Here is a 21425-nt window from a genome sequence, read left to right on the forward strand (position 1 = left end):
ATTTTTCTTATGAGCTGTAACTCCACATTTTTAACTGCCTACTAAATGTTTTACTTGGATATGCCATAGACGTTTCAAAATCAACAACTCCAAAAACAATTTATTTACAAGGCATTTACAAGGCAATTTATTTATAAACCATATTTCATTGACCTTAAGATAACACTTTTTTTTTAGCTTTTTAAAATCTCTGAAATTGGTATGTATCTTACAGCTGATGGTGTGCTTTATTTAACTGGCAGAATTTTTTTTCTCAGTGGTACATTCAATAATCGTGCCTCTAACAATCAATGATGTTTTAGATTAGATAGTGGTGGAAACAGCACAGGCCTGCTTTAAATTCCAGATCTTCACCGAATAACTTAAACTTGCTAAGCTTCACTTTTCTCTTTGTAAATATGTATGGTATTCACTGTTCTAGGTTTTTAGCTATTGTCTCTCAGCTCCAAGCCCACCCTTTTATGCTCTGCTCTATGACAACAGGGCTTAACACCATGCAAACTTGTTTGATTCCGCCAATAGGAAGGCAGAAGGGTTTAAGAAAAAAAAAAGAGAGAGAGAGAGAGAGAAAGGGATTTTCTTCTTATTTCCCAGCTATTATCAGCATTGCTCCACAGGAAAACAGAGTTAATTCCAGTCTCTAGCATCTTTCAGCATTCAGGAATAGCCGTGGTGCATGCCCTTAGAAGGACAAGGAGCAGTGGGTTGTGGCTCCTTGGCTGTCAGAGTACCAGCCCTGCCATGCTCACTCATCCTCTGGGCTACCCGGCCTGGGCCTATCAATCACCTGTCAGGCCAGGCCTCCTCCTCAGGGATCTGAGCAGCAGCTACTTAAAGCTTACCCCCAGAGGTCCAAGCACCAGCCCCTCTCCAAGCACCTTGGGCCCTCACCAAGCTTGTAGGTTCTGGGAATACTACCTCTTCCTGAGGGGTGGTAGCTGCTTCCTGCAGATATTAACCTTGGGTTACCTCAGCATGTCTTTTTTGTTCTTTTATTCTTCTAACACCCAAGTAACCAATTTTCACAATTGAATGTCTTTTGTTTATAATACCTAATGCAGTTTCTCTTTCCCTGACTGGACCTTGACTCAGCACTGACAGACCTTCTGAAAGGGTGTTTTGAGGACTGAATGAGATAATGGATATAGTAAATAAACTCCTTTATACACTATTTAACAGACAGCTGCTTTCTTCTATTTCTATTTTTCCTTCCTTTCTCCTACACTCTAACCTTGCACTCAAGTAATTTCTCTCTTCAAAATAAAAGAGTATGATTAAAACCTTCCCACAAAGAAACACCAGGTCCAGATGGTTTTATTTTTATTTTATTTATTTATTTACTTACTTATTTACTTATTTATTTATTTTTGGCTGCGTTGGGTCTTTGTTGCTATGTGCGGGCTTTCTCTAGTTGCGGCGAACGGGGTTTACTCTGTTGGGGTGCGCAGGCTTCTCATTGTGGTGGCTTCTCTTGTTGCGGAGCATGGGCTCTAGGCCTGTGGGCTTCAGTAGCTGTGGCTCGAAGGCTCTAGAGCGCAGGCTCAGTAGTTGTGGTGCACGGGCTTAGCTGCTCCGCGGCATGTGGGATCTTCCCAGACCAGGGCTCGAACTCGTGTCTCCTGCATTGGCAGGTGGATTCTTAATCACTGCGCCACCAGGGAAGCCCCAGATGGTTTTAAAAGACAAGTTCTACTGAACTTTCAAGAATCGTAGCCTACCAAACTTCCAGACAGTAGAAAAAGAAGTAAAACTCCCCAGTTAGAGTAATACCGATACCAGAACCAGACAAAGATGTTACATGAAAGGGAAGTCCAGGGCCGCTTTACTCATGACCACAGTTGCAAAATTCCTAAAGACGATATTCTAAATAGGTGTTGGGTCAAGGATAGGCAAAATATTAGTTAAAAAGTATGTTACTCCACAACCAACTTGAGTTTGTCCCAGGTAAGCAAGGATGGTTTAATTTTAGAAAATCCATAAATGTAAAACTGTTAGATTTCCTAGCAAGTGCAATAAAATAAAAAAATTAATAAGTACATTAGAGACCTGAGGACTGCCAAGGAGGAAGTTAAATTATATTTATTTGTGAATGATGTAATTTACATAGAAAACAAAAGATTCCACAAATTATTAGAAATAATAGGAGGCCTTAGTCAAGTGTATAGATATATGATTAATATATAAGAAGCTCCCAAATATTATATATAGATTATAAAATTAAAAACAGATCATAAATGGCTTCCCTGGTGGCGCAGCAGTTGAGAGTCCGCCTGCCGTTGTAGGGGACACGGGTTCGTGCCCCGGTCCGGGAATATCCCGCATGCCACGGAGTGGCTAGGCCCGTGAGCCATGGCCGATGAGCCTGCGTGTCCGGAGCCTGTGCTCCGCAACGGGAGAGGCCACAACAGTGAGAGGCCCGCGTACCGCAAAAAACAAAACAAAACAAAAAACAGATCATAAAGTTAAAAACTAAAATATACATACTTTTAAGACATACATATAGACACAAAAAAACTATGTAAACAGAGAAACAAAATAATGTGATGAACATGTGATTAAGGGAAATGACTACCTGGGTGGGGAAAGCAGGGAGAAGGTTTCTGGAGGAGAGACCATATGGTTAGAAAGATGTAGGTGATGGCCAAGGATCAACCTTTAAGTGGTGGGTTTTCAAATTCCTTTTTACACTATTTTTAAAATTACTAAATAAGTAACCAAATAAATAAATAATAGTGGGTTACATATGGACGAATGAGTGTGTCTTGAACCAAAAATTATGGTTATATAATTCTATACACTGAGATTAAACACACACACACACACACATACTCCCTAGAGATCAACTTTCAGTTTCTTAGGGACAGAGAGACAGAGAAGATATAAACCTAGGATAAATAAGGAGATGCCCGAGTATAAGACAAAAAGGGAAGCAAAATCTTTATCGACAAAATTAAGGTGGGGAAGGGATTGTTCATACGTTTTAATCAATAGTTTAGAGATAACAAAGGAATGCCCTGAGGGTCACTTGTAATCAAAGAGGGGAGAAAAACAGAAATATACCTTACTTTTAATGATGGGTTGAGGACTTCCCTGGTGGTACAGTGGTTAAGAATCCGCCTGCCAATGCAGGGGACACAGGTTCGATCCCTGGTCTGGGAAGATCCCACATGCTGCAGAGCAACTAAGCCTATGTGCCGCAACTACTGAGCCTGTGCTCTAGAGCCTGTGAGCCACAACTACTGAGCCTGCGTGCCACAACTACTGAAGCTCGCATGCCTAGAGCTCGTGCTCCACAATGAGAGAAGCCACCGCAATGAGAAGCCCGCGCACCGCAACAAAGAGTAGCCCCCTCTCACTGCAACTAGAGAAAGCCTGCGTGCAACAACAAAGACCCAATGCAGCCAAAAATAAATTTATTTTTAAAAAGATTTTAAAAAAATAGATGGGATCCTTCATATAGCCACGTTCAGAAGTTAGGCACCATGCTAAAAACAAGAGGATCAAGTGGAAAGATAGAAAAGATCTCAAAATCTTTACCTCTCACCTAGCTTTTCTCAGGAAGCTACCAAAGAATGTTGTCTTCCCAAAAGATGAAATAAACCAAGATAAAGGAAGACAAGGAATGCAAGAAATAGAGGATCCAACACAGAAGAGAAGGGAATTCTCTAGATGATTTTTCAAATTGGAGGACAGACTGCTCCAGGAGGGATATCTCCTTGAAAAAAATGGACAGATCACCTATTGTATTTAACCACAGAAAAACAAAACTGTGTATGTGTGTGTAATTAATATATATATGTGTATGTGTATTCTGTTTGTATATATGTTTGTTTTACATATATAAAATAATAAACCAAAGTTATATATATATTTATTATATTTATACATATATAAATCATTTTACTGTATATATATTAAAATATACAAAATATATAAGTATATATTATATATAAAACAATATATAATATGTATATTTAAAATATACCAGTTGGTTTTTACTTATTTGACTCTCAGTGGAAGATTTGCTTGGTTTACCCCCCAAAGGATGGAAGAGGTCAAGTAAAAAGGAAAAGGAAAGGATGACTGTTTTAAAGACACATTTTGCCAAATCAGTGTTTTTCATTTGTTTCTATATTTTCCAGGGTCTATTTAATTTTCAGGTAATTTTTATCAAAATAAAAACTCCAGTTTGCAAATACAAGCAAGCGACCCTTAATGACTGCCATCCAGCAAATCATTCAGGTCTTTTATGTCGACCCTCTGCTGGAGAGGCACAGACCTGTAAGAGTTCTGAAGAAGGCCTGACTCATTTCCTCTTCAGCGTGAGTTCTAACAGCAGGAAGAAGAAAGATTCGGGATAGGAGAGCTTGGCACTCTCAACACCTCCAGTCTGGCTGCCTACTGTCACACGCCGGGACGACGACAGCAGCCACCTTTCCTGGTCCAAGAGACAGAGTCTAAAAAAGTTTTCTGCAAAACTACCTTCAACAGGATGCTACCTACCACACAGAATTGATATTTTCCTTCAAAATAGATAAAGAGACTTCACTCTTGAAAAACCAGCCAAGAACAGTGAGCAACTTTGGCACAGACTAAGTGAGATTCCTTAACGAAAGACCAGCACACAGCAAGGTCTGTGCACGGGTGCTTGTTTTCAACGCAGCTACAATGTCACACATGGTCTCGGGTATCTTTGGTTCAAATTCTGAGTGTAAAATAAAGGTTTAGAAATCCAGGAGCAAATATGAGCGTTTTAATTCATTTCCTTAAAAAAAAAAAGTTTCCTACAGACACAAGAAAATCATCAAATCAGATTGCCCATAAATTCCAGGGCTTAGCTGTCAATGTCTTATTGTTTTTTAAAGGTATATATTGCCCAGATACGGCACTCTAAAACTTACCTTCGAAGCATGTAATATCTCATCTCCTTATTTTCCTCCGCAGAACCCTCCATATCAAGATGGCAAAGGAATGGAGGCTTTTTCTTCAGATGTCGGCCTTGTAAACACAAGCCGGAGTTTGTCCTCCTGCTGCAGGTGCTTAAAACCCAGGAGGACAAGACATACTGTGCCTACTTCTTGGCCCTGCTTCAGTCAGAGTAGAGTATTCCTGATGGCCTCAAGCTACAGTCTTTTTGTGTACTTTGTCCCCAATTTCCATACTTCCCCTCCTGTTTGCATTTTCTCCCTACCCTGGGCCCACACACAGAATTAGTTGATTTCCCAAGGGGACTGAGAGGAAAGGGGGAGAAATATAAAAGCTTGTATAACTAGAAAGTAGATCTCAGCAGCTCTGCCTTAGCCGCAGCAAACGTGTTTCAACAACGGTCACTTTCTTCTGACAGTCACCAGAGAAAAGCTCCACGGCCCCTCCAGGCTGCCAGGAGCACATGACAGGGAGGGCCCAGGGCAAAAAGAAGACAAAGTTTACAAGCACAACTATGCCAAGAAAGTAATGGGGTCAGGAAATCCAGAGGGAGGAGAACAGCACAGCCTAAATAGGTAATTTCTGAGATCCAATCAAAACAAATAATACTGATTTTCAGACTCCAAGAGTGGGGAGAGCAGGTCAGGAGAGAAAGCAAGCCAGTCAAAAGGACGAAACATGCCACTACTGAGGAACTTTGAATAATGTGGGAGTCACAACTCTAATTCTCAGGCCAGAGTAGTGGTGTACACACACACACACACACACACACACACACACACACACACACACCCCTTTTTAAAAAACAACAAAAACTAAGATTTTATTCACTAAAATTTGAGAATAAGACTGGAGCTGGTACAAATGGGATAAGGAGAAGATGTGGATAAAACCCCTGAAAGGAAAAGGGGCCCAGAAAAATATTTTAGACACAGAGGTCTAATCCAGTTTAAGCAGGGAAGAAAAACCCTGCCTAAAAAACTACTGGGACACATCTATTGCTATGCAAGCAAATTTGCCACAAATGGACAAATCACTTAAATAAATAAATGGTGGCTGAATGTTATACACTAACATAGTCCTGTTTTAGCTTTTAATTAAGTAGATATTGCTCAGGATATTGCTCCCTTGTAATGGCAGAAAAGACTGCAACAGCTAGAATCTACAGAATCACAATTTCCTGAGATAAGCCATTAGGAAGGGTCTAATCCACCAGAGTCGTATCTAACCTGATTCATGCACCACAGAAAAATTCTTTCTCACCAAAGTGTTGAATACAAATGGTTAATTCTTATCTAACGCCAACTATGCTGAGAACCTATTAACCTTCCAGGGAAACCCTCCAAAACAGAAGTACACAAATGACCTGGAACACAGATGAAAGATGAAAAATCAAATAGAAGATAAATGATTAAGACAAACCTTGATCTTAGGACATTCAGGTGACCCAAGGTGAAAAGACTCAATCAGGACACTCGCTCAATATGACCATTAGGCATAATAAAAAATGGAAGTCCTGGATTGGCTTCTGGCCTGTACCACTCTGCATCATTCCTTCCATACTATGCTAACGTCTGATAAAGTCAGTCAAGTTTGCTTCCTCCTTTAAAGAAGCTGATGCAGAGGAGTCCTCCTATCTTTATGTCTCTTCAGGATAACATGTCTCAAAAAACAGAGCACTGAAGCCTTTGTTCAGAACAATTACAGTGACCACAGATGTAGAAGCAGCTCAATTTTACACACATCTAACTGCCAGATGTAGGCAGTTCCCAAAAGAGAATCACTCTCTGCCTTTGTTATATAAGTTCAACATTCAAAAAGCAAAGCATCGCGTATAGAATAAAGCAGGCTATTTTGCACTTGATTATATCAGAAAATATACCAGAGTCACTCTCAGTAATCAAGTTTGTGCTTCCTTTTCACCAAAGTGATCTTTCTAAAACAACCAAACACTAACGCAGCACACCCAGATCCAAAACAAAGCTAGTGTTTCTAATCTTTTATGGATGCTGCTCCCAATCCTCCTGTAATATTAGAACAAAAGAAAGAAAAAGCCACATTCATTCCTCCAAATTCAAAGCATCCTCATTTTAATCTAACATGAAAAGAGAGTGTCCAAAGTAGACACGTACCTGGCACAAAATCCAACTAGAAGCCCACACTGATCCCAACATTGTAACATGCCAAGCACCAAGGATGACGTAGCAGTTTATCCGGCAGACTGTGATGCATTAGCTAGCCTGACTGCAAGGCAGTCTGAGTGACACTGCAGCACGCACTGTGAGAGACTGTTTTACACTGGGGCTTTTCCAAGCAAAGAAATCTTGAATCAAGGATGTACCTCTTTTGAAAATCAACTGACCATATATATAAATAGATTTAGCTGTGGACTCCTAACTGTGATTCACTGATCTATATGCCTATCCCCGTTAACAATGCCACACAGCCTTGATAACTGTGGCTTTACAGTCAGTTTTTGAAATCAGGTAGTGTAAGTCTTCCAACTTTGCTTTCCTTTTCCGTAATTGTTTTGTCTATTCTAGGTCCTTTAGGTTTCCATGTAAATTTTAGGATGAGTTTGGCAAATTCTAGAAAGAAAAAACAAATCCTCCTAGGATTTTGACATGGACTGTGAATTTAAAGATCAATTTAGGGAAAATCACCATTTTGACAATATTGAGTTTTCCAATTCCCAAACATGGACTGTCTCTCCATTTATAGGCATACCTCATAGATATTGCAGGTTTGGTTCCACAATTCACCACCACAATAAAGTGAATATTGCAATAAAGTAAGTCACATGAATTTTTTGGTTTCCCAATGCATGGAAAAGTTAGGTTTACTCTATACTATAGTCTACTAAGTGTTCAATAATAGCATTATGTCTACCAAAAAATGTACATACCTTAATTTTAAAAGATTTTATTGCTAAAAAATGCTAACCATCATCTGACAATGCAGGGTTGCCACAAACCTTCAATTTGTAAAATGCAATTATCTGTGAAGTGCAATAAAGCGAGTGCAATAAAACAAGGTATGCCTGTATTTAGACTTTAAGTTTCTTCAATTTCTCTCAGCAATGTAATATAATTTAATTTTATTTTTATTTTTTGGCTGCGTTGGGTCTTAGTTGCAGTGCACAGCCTTTTTGCTTCATTGCAGTGTGCAGGCTTCTCTCTAGTTGTGGCACGTGGGCTCTGTAGTTGCGGCGCCCAGGCTTAGTTGCCCGGTGGCATGTGGGATCTTAGTTCCCCGACCAGGGATCAAACCAGCATCTGCTGCATTACAAGACAGATTCTTAACCACTGGACCACCAGGGAAGTCCCAGTAATATAATTTTTAATGTACAAGTCTTATACTATTTTTGTTGAATTTATTCCTAAGCATTTTATTATTTTCATTGCCATAGTGAATAAAATTTTTTTAATTTAATTTTTTGCTTGTTCATTGCTAGCTAGTATGCAGAAATACAACTAATTTTTGTATATGGATCCTATAGCCTGTGACCTTGCTAATCTCATTTTAAAATCCTTAACAACTTTATTGAGATATAATTCACATACCATATATTTCAGCCATTTAAAGTATATAATTCAATGGTTTTTATTATATTCACATGGTTGTGAACCATCATCACAATCAATTTTAGAACATTTTCCTTACCCCCAAAAGAAACCCTGTACTCAATAGCAGACACTCCCTATTTCCCCCAGTCCCCTCCCCAGTCCTAGGCAATGACTAATCTACTTTCTGTCTTTATAGATTTGCCTATTCCAGATATTTCATATAAATGGAATGATATCATATGTGGCTTCTTTCACTTAGCATAATGTTTTCAAAGTTGTAGCATGTATCCATACTTCATTTCTCTTTATGGCCAAATAATTTTCCACTGTATGGCCATACCACATTTTGTTTATCCATTTATCAGTTGATGGATACTGGGTTATTTCCACTTTATAGTTATTATGAATAATGTTGCTGTGGACATTCATGTACAAGTTTTTATGTGAACATATGCTTTCATTTCTTATGGGTATGTAACTAGGAATGGAATTGTTGGAACATATGGTAAATATTTAGTTTTATAAGAAATTTCCAAATTATTTTCCAGACTGGCTGTATCATTTACATTCCCACCAACTATGTACAAGTTTTCCAATTACTCCACATTCTTGCAAACATTTGGTGTTGTCACTAGTTTTTATTTTAGGCACTCTGACAGTTGTATAGTAATACTTACTGTCTTAATTTGCACTTCCCTAATAGCTAGTGATTTTAAACATCTCTTCACATCTTTATTTGCCATCTGTATATCCTCTTTGGTGACATTTGCTTCTTTTAAATTTCTCTCTCCTTACTGAGAATATTATTTATTGATACATTGTTGTCATACTTTTAAAAAATTCTTTAAACATGCTTTCTTTTGGTTCTTTGAATACATTTATGATACCTGATTTGAAGACTCTGTCTGCTAATCCAGCATCTAGACACTCAGAGACAGTCTATATTGACTTTTTTCCTAAATATGGGCTAACTTTCCTATTTCTTTTCACATCTCATTATTTTTTTGTTGAAAACTTAACATATTAAACAATTTATTGTATCAACTCTGGATTCTGATTTCTTTTACCCATGAAGATTGTTGTTGTTACTAATGCTTGCTTGTTTGTTTTTCTTTCTTGGCTTAATAATTTGCCTGGGCTAAATCTGTGAAATCTCTCTCCCCCAGAGAGTACAATCACTGATGCCTCAGCTCAATTTCTTCTTATCATGTGCTTTTATGTTTCAACCTCCTTCCTAAGGTGTTACCTCTATGTCTGCAAAACTTAAATGTCAGCCAGTGATTAGGCAGGGGTTATACCCAAACACCTGAGGCCAGTAAGGCTTTTGTGCTCCGTTCATGTGTCTGTGTGTAAGGCAGAGTACCACATTTGAAGTTCAGGACATTTTCAAGTATGTCCTGGCTTTAACTTTCTGCTGAGCCCTGTCATGTCCACTCTGTGCACGCACGCAGGCTCAACCAGCAATATGCTCACCCCAACCACAAACACACCTCAGGCTAGTAGAGCGGTTGGCCCACCTCTCTCATCCCCTGCCAGATGGTCACTTCTACTGACAATGTCACTGGGGAGCATGGGCATCATCCACTACCCAAAAGGAGTATGCTCCCTTCAACTGCAGCATCAAAAACTCCAGCCCTTATGGCATACCCACAGAGGCAAAACCTCCATGCCAACCAAGCTGAGGGAAGGGAATGGGAAAAGTCCTGACAAGAACACCACAGACTCCTACTGTTCTTATTGAATGTCAGCAGTTTTTCAAATATAAACTTCTCTCAGACTGTTGTATGCCTTATAGTTGATTTTAAGGCTGAAATGGTTTTGTCAAGCTTCGTAGTTGCTTTTTGGGATTAAGGATTTGTTCACCTCCTCACTAAGTTATAGCTGGAAGTCCTGCCTGTTTTATCTACTTTTTGAGATGTAATTTCATACAATAAAGTGCAAAGTCTTAATTATACACTCAATTAATTTTACATATGTACATATGCACATAATCAACCACTCCATTAAGATACCGATTATTTCCACAGTCTCAGAAGGCTCCAGTGTGCTTCCTTTCCAGTCAATATCTTCCCCAATGTAAACACTATTCTGAACTCTATCACCATCAATCAGTTTTGCCTGTTTTTGAACTTCATATGTATAGTGCCGTACTGTATGTATTTGATCAATATTATGTCCATGAAATTCATCCATGTTGTGGCATAGCAGTAGTTTGTTCATTTTCATTGCATGTAGCATTCCATTGTGTGACTACTACATGATTTATTTATTCTATTGGTGGACATTCTGTTTTTTTATGAATTTTGACTGTACTTGAACTTGGTTTTTGATGGACAAATGCACTCATTTCTTTTGGGTAAATAGCAAGGAAAGGACTTGCTTGTTGTTAGAGTATATGTATGTTTACAGCCGTAAAAGATACTGCCCAAATACTTTTCTAAAGTGGTTGTGCCTACGTTTATTCCCGTTAGCTATGTATGGGACTTCCATGTGTCGTACACCCTTGCTAACACTTGACATTGTCAGTCTTTTAATTTTGGCCTTTTTGGTTGGGATGGCAATTACTTCATAGTGATTTTTAATCTGCAAATCCTTGATGATCAATGATATTAAACAGCTTATTTTCATAAGCTTATTTGCCGTCCAGGCACCTTCTTTTGTGAAGTTCAAGTCTTTTCCTTATATTTCTATTGGGTTGAATGTCTTCAAAAGACATTGAAATATCTTTTTCTCATTGATTTATAGGATTCAGGATTCTGACAGTGAGATTAATTAATATTCCTCTTTCAGCAACTGAGAACAATTAGGCAAAAAACATCAAGGATACAGAAAAACAACACAATTGAAAAACTCAACTTAATTGACATGTATAGAATTTTATAACCAACAAATACAAAATACACATTCTTTGCAAGTGTTTATAAAACTTTACCAGAGAATTCCCTGGCAGTCCAGTGGTTAGGACTCAGCGTTTTCACTGCTGAGGGCTCAGGTTCGACCCCTGGTCAGGGAACTAAGATCCTGCAAGCCACACGGCGCAGCCAAAAAAATTCCAAAAAATGAAAACAAAACAAACCAATCAAAAAAAACTGTACCAAAGTAGACCATATGCTAAGCCATAAAGTATAAACAAATTTCAAAAATTTGAAATTACATAGAGTATATCCTCTGAATACAATGGATTAAACTAAAAATCAATGACAAAGATAAGAATATGAGTACAGATACAAGTAAGCTTGAAATTAAGTGTCTGGAGGAAGAATTTCTGGTCTGATAGTTTCTATTTTCTCCATGAAATATGAGGCAAAGTTATGAACTGAAAGTGTGTCTAGAGGACGCAGGGACTAGCAGAAAGGGAGACTGCTGGTTTAAGGACAATGGAAAAGAATGAAACTGTTGTTGTGGAAAAAAATGGAAGGCCAAATTTCCAGAAGAGAACTACAAAATAGGAGAAAGAACAAGAAGAATTTCACAGCACAGCCAGCATTTGAGAAGGACCTTAAAACGTGAGGACCCCAAAGTATGAAAGGAATTTCAACAGTCAGGAGAAGGGCATTCCAATAAGAAAACCTGAGAGAGCTTGGGGGAGGAGACAAAAGAGGGGTGGGGGGAGTAGTGGGAGGGGGAGGGGGAGGAGAGGGGTGGGAGAGGCAGCAAGTGAGCAGATCCTATAATGCCCTTAAGTAATTATTGTATTTTCTTCCTTGCCATCAACTTCTTAAGAGGTGAACTGTTGAAATTCCTGTTCTTTCACCATTTGTTCATTACTTTATCTCTTGCCATCTACTTAAAGCTGTTCACCTCAGGCTTCTCTGACCCTTAACTCCAGGACTTTTTCTCCATCTTTCATCTCTATTCACCACTTCATGTCACATCTTCTACCTTTAAATCATCTTTCCTCTGGTTTTCTTGGTTCTCCTTCTACCTCACCGATCATTTCCTGTCTCCTTTTTCCCCCTCCTTCCATCTGAAGGTAGACATTTCCTTAAGATACATTTCCCTCCTACCTATATACTCTTCCTCACAGTGATCAAATCTACTTGCACAACTTTAATTTCAATGCAACAAACATTTATTAAGCATATACTATATGCCAGGCATTGCTCTAAACTCTGAAAAAGTGATTCTCAGCTCAGGTTTCAGATCAGACTCACCTGGAGAGTAGCAGAATAACCAGAGACTGTAATTTAATCAGTCTGAGACAGGGCTCAGGAATAAAGCTCCGCAGATGATTCTGTTGTACAGCCAAACCTAAATACTGTTTTCCATCTTTTTTAAAAAAAAATAATAAACTTATTTATTTTTGGCTGCATTGGGTCTTCGTTGCTGTGCGCGGGCTTTCTCTAGTTGAGGCGAGCGAGGGCTACTCTTCATTGTGGTGCATGGGCTTCTCTTGTTGCGGAGCATGGGCTCCAGGTGCATGGGCTTCAGTAGTTGTGGCACACGGGCTTAGTTGCTCCATGGCATGTGGGATCTTCCCAGACCAGGGCTCGAACCTATGTCGCCTGCATTGGCAGGCGGATTCTTAACCACTGTGCCACCAGGGAAGTCCCCATGTTTTCCATCTTGTATATGTCTTAGTGTTAGTGACTGAAACCACCCACCCTGGCCAGGCAAGATAGTAGCCACTTGCAACAGGAGGTCCTGGTAAGGAACGCAGAACTAACAAGCTACCAGCAACTGGAAGAATTTGGGAAAGGTCAAAAGGAGAGAGGAGACGCCAGTCCGTATGTCCTACCAACCTCCCAGAATCCTTCCCGCTGGAATCCATCTTGGCTGAGTGATGCCCACACCACCAGGAAGGACCCTGAGTCAGAGTGATTGGCCAGAGACCACTGGAAACTAATCCAATTACCATAAAACCCGAGACTGCAAGCCACGTGGCAGAGCAGATCTCCTGGGTTCCCTTACCCTACTGCTCTCCGCCTGGGCACTCCTTCCCAATAAAGTCTCTTGCTTTGTCAGCACATGTGTCTCCTCGGACAATTCACTTCCAAGTGTTAAACAAGAGCCCACTCTCGGGCCCTGGCAGGGGTCCTTCTTCCTGCAACATTAGTATGACATACAAGACCCTTAACCATCTGAACTTTATCTCACCAGCCTCTTCTTCCACTGCTCTAACTACCCTGTCCCCCCTACATTCCAGTGATACTCCATGTCTTACAACTGCCTGAACATGCTGGATGTTTCCAGTCTGGCAACTTTACACGTGTTGTCAACCTCACCGTCTCTACCCTTCCTACACACACACCTATCTCTGTTAGCTTGTCTTGTCTGTTTTCTGTTCATCCTTCAAAACCCAGTTCAAACATCTCTGAGACATTAGTGGGCCCCTTACAGATCTCATTAAGCCCATCATAATGATTACAGCTGTTGTGAGTATTAGAAATAACATTAGCGGACTTCCCTGGTGGTGCAGTGGTTAAGAATCCACCTGCCAATGCAGGGGAACGGGTTCAAGCCCTGGTCCAGGAAGATCCCACGTGCCGCGGAGCAACAAAGCCTGTGCTGCACAACTACTGAGCTTGTGCTCTAGAGCCCGCGAGCCACAACTACTGAAGCCGCGTGCCTACAGACCGTGCTCTGAAACAAGAGAAGCCACCACAATAAGAAGCCTACACACCGCAACGAAGAGTAGCCCCCGCTCACCGCAGCTAGAGAAAGCCCTCATGCAGCAACGAACACCCAACACAGCCAAAAATAAATAAATAAATTTTTAAAATAATTTAAAAAAAAAAAAGAAAGAAAGAACATGAGGACCCTGGCACAGTGTTTGGCTAGACACTAAAATATCCTATGGATAATGGGGACCCACTGAATAGTGCTGTGAGATGATCAGTTTACCTTAGAGAGATGACAATGGCCATGTGGTGCTTATACTGTAGGGGGAAAGAGACTGGAGAAGCGCTAAAATACTATTGCCATAATCCAAATAAGAAATAAGAACAAGAGCAATGGCAGTAACAATGGAAAGAAGGGGACGAATTCAAGAATTACTGGGGGATAGGATCAACAAGAATACGTAGGGCTTCCCTGGTGGCGCAGAGGTTAAAAATCCTCCTGCCAATGCAGGGGACACGGGTTTGAGCCCTGGTCCAGGAAGATCCTACATGCCGCGGAGCAACTAAGCCCGAGCACCACAACTACTGAGCCTGTGCTCTGGAGCCCACGAGCCACAACTACTGAGCCCACACGCCACAACCACTGAAGCCTGAGTGCCTAGAGCCTGTGCTCCGCAACAAGAGAAGCCACTGCAAATGAGAAGCCCGTGGACCGCAACGAAGAGGAGCCCCTGCTCACTGCAACTAGAGAAAGCCCGTGCGCAGCAACAAAGAACCAACGCAGCCAAGAATGAATGAATAAATAAATAAATAAAAACAAAAAACAAGCCTATTCAAGCACCTAAGAGGGAAGGATCAGAAAAGAGAATTGGGAGATTATGTTCGTAGAACATAAGGAGTAGTTTCAACAGTTTTCTAAGAGTAGCTTAGAAGTAGCTTAGAGTTTTCTAAGAGTAGCTACAAGAAATGGTAAATGCAGAAACCCAACTGCGCTAGATTAAGAAGTGAATGGGACTACCAGTTGAAAGTGTGAGCATTTGTTTATTACTGTTCCCTACCAAAATCACAAAAATGACAATAAAATAGTAAAAGAGGTATAAAGATATAAGGACAAAGAGAATGGAAGAGACCCCCCCCAACAGATTATAGATGTCAAAAAATTTTTTGGAAAATAAAAAGTAGATCATCAAGGAGTAATAAACTGCCTCAGAAACCAAAGAGCCCATAGTAGGGAAGGCCACTTAGAAACAAGCATAACCCTACTTTAGCACTCTGAAAAAGTCACATTTATGAAAGATTTTTAAGGACATGAGAAAATATTGTTATGTGGGGGGAAAAAGCAGGAAACAGAGCTGTGTATTCATTACAACATCACCTATGTATATACTTTTTGATGAAATTTATCCTTAAGGGGTAAAAAACACTGAAAGGAAACATATCAAATATTAACAGCAGTTATTGCTGGATGGTCATATCTTGGATTGTTTTTTATTTCTTTCTTTATACTTTTTGGATTTCCAAATTTTCTCTAATAAGCGTACATCTCATAATTTTAAAAAAATCAAGTAGTAAAAGCAAACTTCACTTTTAAATTCATATTAACAGGAAAAACAGAGGGGGAAAATGTATGCATTACACTAGAAGTACTAAAAGGAATAAACACTTTCAAGCAACTGTCCTGAACATTAGAACATTTGTAATTTCATGCCTCCAATTAACTACGTTTGTAGAATAAACTCTGGAGACTATAATACACACACAGACAGAGACAGCTCCTGTTTTCTGAATGGAAAGAAGGAATGAGTGGGAGATAGAGACAGGAAACTATTGCCCTCAGCAAAAAAGTACCACGTTGCAGATCTCATAATGACCTTCTCTGTCTACTCCACTTCTGAGGTACCATGGCAACTGGGAACCTCAGAATATCAAGGAAGAAGTATTGAGAGTAAAGAGTTTGGAGAGCTGCTGGGGGAAGGGGGGAAGCTCAGGGAAGCTAAATGGGAAATCCTAAGAAAGCCAAACATAAGAACACTCTCACAGGCCCATCTGCAAGCAAAGCCATAATATAAACTCAAAACTAGAGGCAGTTTCCTTATTCCCCATGTTACAGCTCGAGAGAGAAGAGCCAAAAGAGAGGAAGGGGAAATGAAGTTTCCTGCCCTCTCAATAATGGTTATTCTCAACATATAAATTATAATGTTGACAGTAAATGTTTGCTGTAATCAAAAGCCTTTCAGGGTTTCCCTGGTGGCGCAGTGGTTGAAAGTCCGCCTGCCGATGCAGGGGACACGGGTTCGTGCCCTGGTCTGGGAAGATCCCACATGCCGCGGAGCGGCTGGGCCCGTGAGCCATGGCCGCTGAGCCTGCGCGTCCGGAGCCTGTGCTCGGCAACGGGAGAGGCCACAACAGTGAGAGGCCCGCGTACCGCAAAAAAAAAAAAAAAAAAGTTATAAAAAAAAAAAAGCCTTTCAGATCTAAATTCCCAAAAGCCCTAATATGAAAATTTACCTCACAAATGGACTCCTCCATAATAAATAATATATTATACCAGTATGGCACATTTTACTTTTCCAAGGGCTTTTGCAGCTATTTATTTTCACCTCCATCACTAGATTTAAATGAAATCACTTCAGACTCAGGAGTTTAAAAGTGAGAAACTAAAAAATAAAGAGAATCCTTGTTTCTTTCCAGGTCAAACACAAATATATACAGCTAAAACTAGAAAGCTCTTGTTCTTCATAGCTTTTGGTCAAATCATACAATATTTGATAATGGTCACTTTCATTATGATTGTAAAATCCACTAAAATATCATCATTAGTGCAACACCAAGTTGTTGTGCTACACATGCTATAACAATAAAAAGTGTGGAATGGTAAATTATCCTTTATTTTTCCTTCCATTTATCTCTATACCACCAAACTATCACTAGTAGCCATATACTTTCATGATTTGCTACCTTCCTTTTCAACGAGTCACTGTCACCAAAAAAAAAAAGAGGGTACCGATAGATTAAGAAATTTAAGGGATATAATATACAACGTATGGTCCTGGATTTGATACCAGATTGGATGAAACAGGATTTTAGAGTCAACTGGAGAAACTTGAATATGGTATACATATTAGATGAGATGAAAATTTATTGAAATATAAAAGTGGAAATTTTTGACAAAAAAGAGACTGTAAAACAATGTATACAGGATGATCTCATCTCAGTAGCAAGAAATGCATATGCACCTATGCACAGAAAAGGATCCAGAAGACTATACAATAGGGTATTAGCAGGAGTTATCTCTGGGTGGTGGATATACAAGGCTTTATGTTTGCTTTCTAGTATTTTGTTTTTAATTTTCCTTACTGCTTCTTTAATAAAGCATTATGTAAAAATATATTTTCAGGGACTTCCCTGGCAGTCCAGTGGTTAAGACTTTGCCTTCCAATGCAGGGGGTACAGGTTCAATCCCTGGTCCAGGAGCTAAGAGCCCAAATGCCTCACAGCCAAAAAACCAAAACACAAAACAGAAGCAATACTGTAACAAATTCAATAAAGACTTTAAAAAAAAAGGTCCACATCAAAAAAAATAAAATTCTAAAAATATATATATATATATTTTCTAACTTCTGTCCCTTTTAAATAAGGCTGACATTTAATTAGAGAAAAATTGCTCAAAGAGGACACAACCAGGGTTCTTGTTTTAGTGTAGTGGCTGACAGTATGTGCTCTGACTGGGTAATTCCCTATCCATAAATTCCCCATCCATAAATTATGGGTAATAAGAGTATATTACTTACCTTGTGGGTTTGCTGCAGTGGAGATTAAGTGTGACACTCCACATAAAGCACAGCAGAGAGTTTGGCATATAGTAAAGCACTTGATAATGTTACCAATCATTACTATTATTTTTCTGATTAGTCACTGAGAAAACAGGACTGCTAATTCATACAGACAATGTGAAAAATAGGATAGGATGTAGCAGGAATAGGTCAGCTCTCTCTCTTACTATTCTTGTTCGCTATAACTTCCCTCTTGACCCAGTCAATGGGAATGGAAGCTGAGAACCACTCCCAGATTCTCTCAGATTCTAACTAAGGTTAGAATCACCTTATTTCTTATGGATGAAGCTCGGTACAGCTCTCTATGAAAATTTTTCTTTTTTCTTTTTTTTTTTTGCGGTACGCGGGCCTCTCACTCTTGTGGCCTCTCCCGTTGCGGAGCACAGGCTCCGGACGCGCAGGCTCAGCGGCCATGGCTCACAGGCCCAGCCGCTCCACGGCATGTGGGATCCTCCCGGACCGGGGCACGAACCAGTGTCTCCTGCATCGGCAGGCGGACTCTCAGCCACTGTGCCAGCAGGGAAGCCCCTATATGAAATTTTTAATATGACCATGAAGTACGGTATCTAGGAGCTGATCCCAAATTCGGTATATTACCTGTCTGCATTCCATGACTGGCGTCACTGGAGAAACTTTAAAGATTATTTCTAATTAGAAAATGGCATCAAAACTCTCTAGTTATGGGCTTCCCTGGTGGCGCAGTTGTTGAGAGTCCGCCTGCCGATGCAGGGGACACGGGTTCGTGCCCCAATCCGGGAAGATCCCACATGCCGCGGACTGGCTGGGCCCGTGAGCCATAGCCGCTGAGCCTGAGCGTCTGGAGCCCGTGCTCTGCAACGGGAGAGGCCACAACAGTGAGAGGCCCGCGTATCGCAAAAAAAACCCAAAAAACAAAAAACAAAACTCTCTAGTTAGAGTCTTCTGTAGAGTCAAACACGTTATAGACAATCTCATATGTGAACTCTAAATTTTCTAAAATATTAGTAAAGTACTTTTTTTTTCTAGACCATAAAGGAGATAGGAATATAACTCACCTTCAAGGTGCCCTTCCTGAGTGAACTGAATGACTTTCTCCTTCCACAGCAGCAACTACTGTCTTAAACCCCAGCTACAGGACATCTTAGGCTTGAGATAGATATATATATATATATATATATATATATACACATATATATATATATTTATACACACACACACACACACACACACACACACACACAACAGCATTTACAGATTGTTCTCAAATAAAGTCATTAACCAAACATGCTTGCTAAACATAAAATGTTGGCCCTTTGATATTTTGAGTATACATTTTTAAGAACTTTAAGAGAAAACTGAGATGGAGTTTCAAACACATGAATTATAGTATAAAAAAGATTTAAAGAAATCACAGTACCTTAAGAGGTAAAAGATCCAACTGTGAGGCTAACCTGTCTCCAACTGGACTTCAACCAGAAAATCAGCATGCTAGTTGACAAAACTGATTACTATCTTTGTTTGTTTGATAGTGTGATACTGTGGGGTAATCTGGATTTGCACAGCATTGTAAGTACGCAGAACAATCTGACCTCAAGTGGCATCCCACAAGGAGCAGAGAAAATGTCAGCATCCATACAACTAGATGGCTCTATTATATGCCACCAAATCATACATTAGGTATCAAAATTGAGATGCTTACATTCAGTCTTTAATGGTTTTTCTCCTCAAATGTTCAATTAAATATTAATAATGAACTTCGCCCTCCAACCTTGGCAGCTGCAGCCCGACCCCGAGTGACCTGCCTCAGCCCCTTACCCCCAGGAGACCACGAGATCACCTTTACCCGAGGTCTACCGACAGAACTGCCCGAGGCCAATGTACCTTGGCAAAGCTGCCAGAGATATTTTCAACAAAGGATTTGGTTTTGGGCTGGTGAAACTAGATGTGAAAACAAAGTCATGCAGTGGGGTGGAATTCTCAACATCTGGTTAATCTAACACAGGCACTGGTAAAGTTACTGGGACCTTGGAGACCAAATAGAAATGGTGTGAGTATGGTCTGACTTTCACAGAAAAGTGGAACACTGATAACACTCTGGGAACAGGAATCGCTATTGAAGACCAGATTTGTCAAGGTTTGAAACTGACATCTGATACCACCTTTTCACCAAACACGGGAAAGAAAAGAGGTAAAATCAAGTCTTCTTACAAGAGGGAGTGTATAAACCTTGGTTGTGATGTTGGCTTTGATTTTGCTGGACCTGCAATCCACAGTTCAGCGGTCTTTGGTTATGAGGGCTGGCTTGCTGGGCACCAGATGACCTTTGACAGTGCCAAATCAAAGCTGACAAGGAATAATTTTGCAGTGGGCTACAGGACTGGGGACTTCCAGCTACACACTAACATCAATGATGGGACAGAATTTGGAGGGTCAATTTATCAGAAAGTATGTGAAGATGTTGACACTTCAGTAAACCCTGCTTGGAACCAACTGCAGTAGCTTTGGCACTGCAGGAACCAACTGCACTAGCTTTGGCATTGCAGCTAAATATCAGTTGGATCCCACTGCTTCCATTTCTGCAAAAGTCAACAACTCTAGTTTAACTGGAGTGTGTGCTACACTCAGACTCTGAGGCCTGGTGTGAAGCTTACACTGTCTGCTCTGGTAGATGGGAAGAGCATTAATGCTGGAGGCCACAAGCTTGGGCTTGCCCTGGAGTTGGAGGCTTAATCCAGCTGAACGAAACCTCTGGGAATGGATATCAGAAGATTTGGCCTTATATATTTCCAGTGTGACCAGCCGGCTTTCCCTGCCCCCCAGAAGGTGATCAAAACAAAGGATGATCTAAACAAGAGCTGCATTTTAAATATTTAGAGAGTTACTTGTTAGCTGGTTTCTAGTTGAATTGGTTATCTATATAGTTACCAATGCTGCAGTCGTGCAGTCACTTACACATTATTTAAATGTATTTAACTGTTAAATGCGCTACCCACCAATAATGAAATAAACCTTTATGAAAACTGAAAAAAAAAAATAATAGTAAGGTTCAGAAACGTATCAACCTAGCTGATATACAGGTCACAAACCCTAGCCGATCATCTCTAAAAATAAAAAGCCAGGGCTTCCCTGGTGGCGCAGTGGTTGAGAGTCCGCCTGCCGATGCAGGGGACACGGGTTCGTGCCCCGGTCCGGGAAGATCCCACATGCCGCGGAGCGGCTGGGCCCGTGAGCCATGGCCGCTGAGCCTGCGCGTCCGGGGCCTGTGCTCCGCAATGGGAGAGGCCACAACAGTGAGAGGCCCGCGTACCGCAAAAAAAAAAAAAAAAAAGCCAAAGCACAGTCATCTACAATGATGCCTATATATTCCCACCAAGCTACAACTACTTTCTTAGGGTATTATTTTCAAATGTCTGGGTCATAAAGCTTAGAGAGTGATTAATCCAATCTTACCCTGGCACTCTAGAGAACATGTGATGCAAGTCATCTCCAATTCTGGAAAAGTCTGTTTTCTTTTTCTGCCTATTCATCCATCACACCCACTTGACTTCTCATTTAGCACT

The 21425-nt window shown here is 40.3% G+C and overlaps 1 protein-coding gene and 1 pseudogene across 2 annotated transcripts in view; one reads left to right on the top strand and one right to left on the bottom strand.

Moving 5' to 3' along the window:
- Positions 1 to 21425, bottom strand: part of ACACA (acetyl-CoA carboxylase alpha) — a 272579-nt gene that overhangs the window by 183999 nt on the left and 67155 nt on the right. Inside the window, 1 exon segment of the mRNA XM_079904143.1 lies at positions 4902 to 5039. Within this exon segment, the coding sequence (XP_079760269.1) occupies positions 4902 to 5039 (138 nt within the window).
- On the top strand, positions 19359 to 20618 carry LOC307177998 (non-selective voltage-gated ion channel VDAC2-like; annotated as a pseudogene). Its single transcript has one exon. The product of its transcript is annotated as a non-selective voltage-gated ion channel VDAC2-like (transcript).

This window comes from Stenella coeruleoalba (assembly GCF_951394435.1).
Source record: "Stenella coeruleoalba genome assembly, chromosome: 19".
Classification (NCBI taxonomy): Eukaryota; Metazoa; Chordata; class Mammalia; order Artiodactyla; family Delphinidae; genus Stenella; species Stenella coeruleoalba.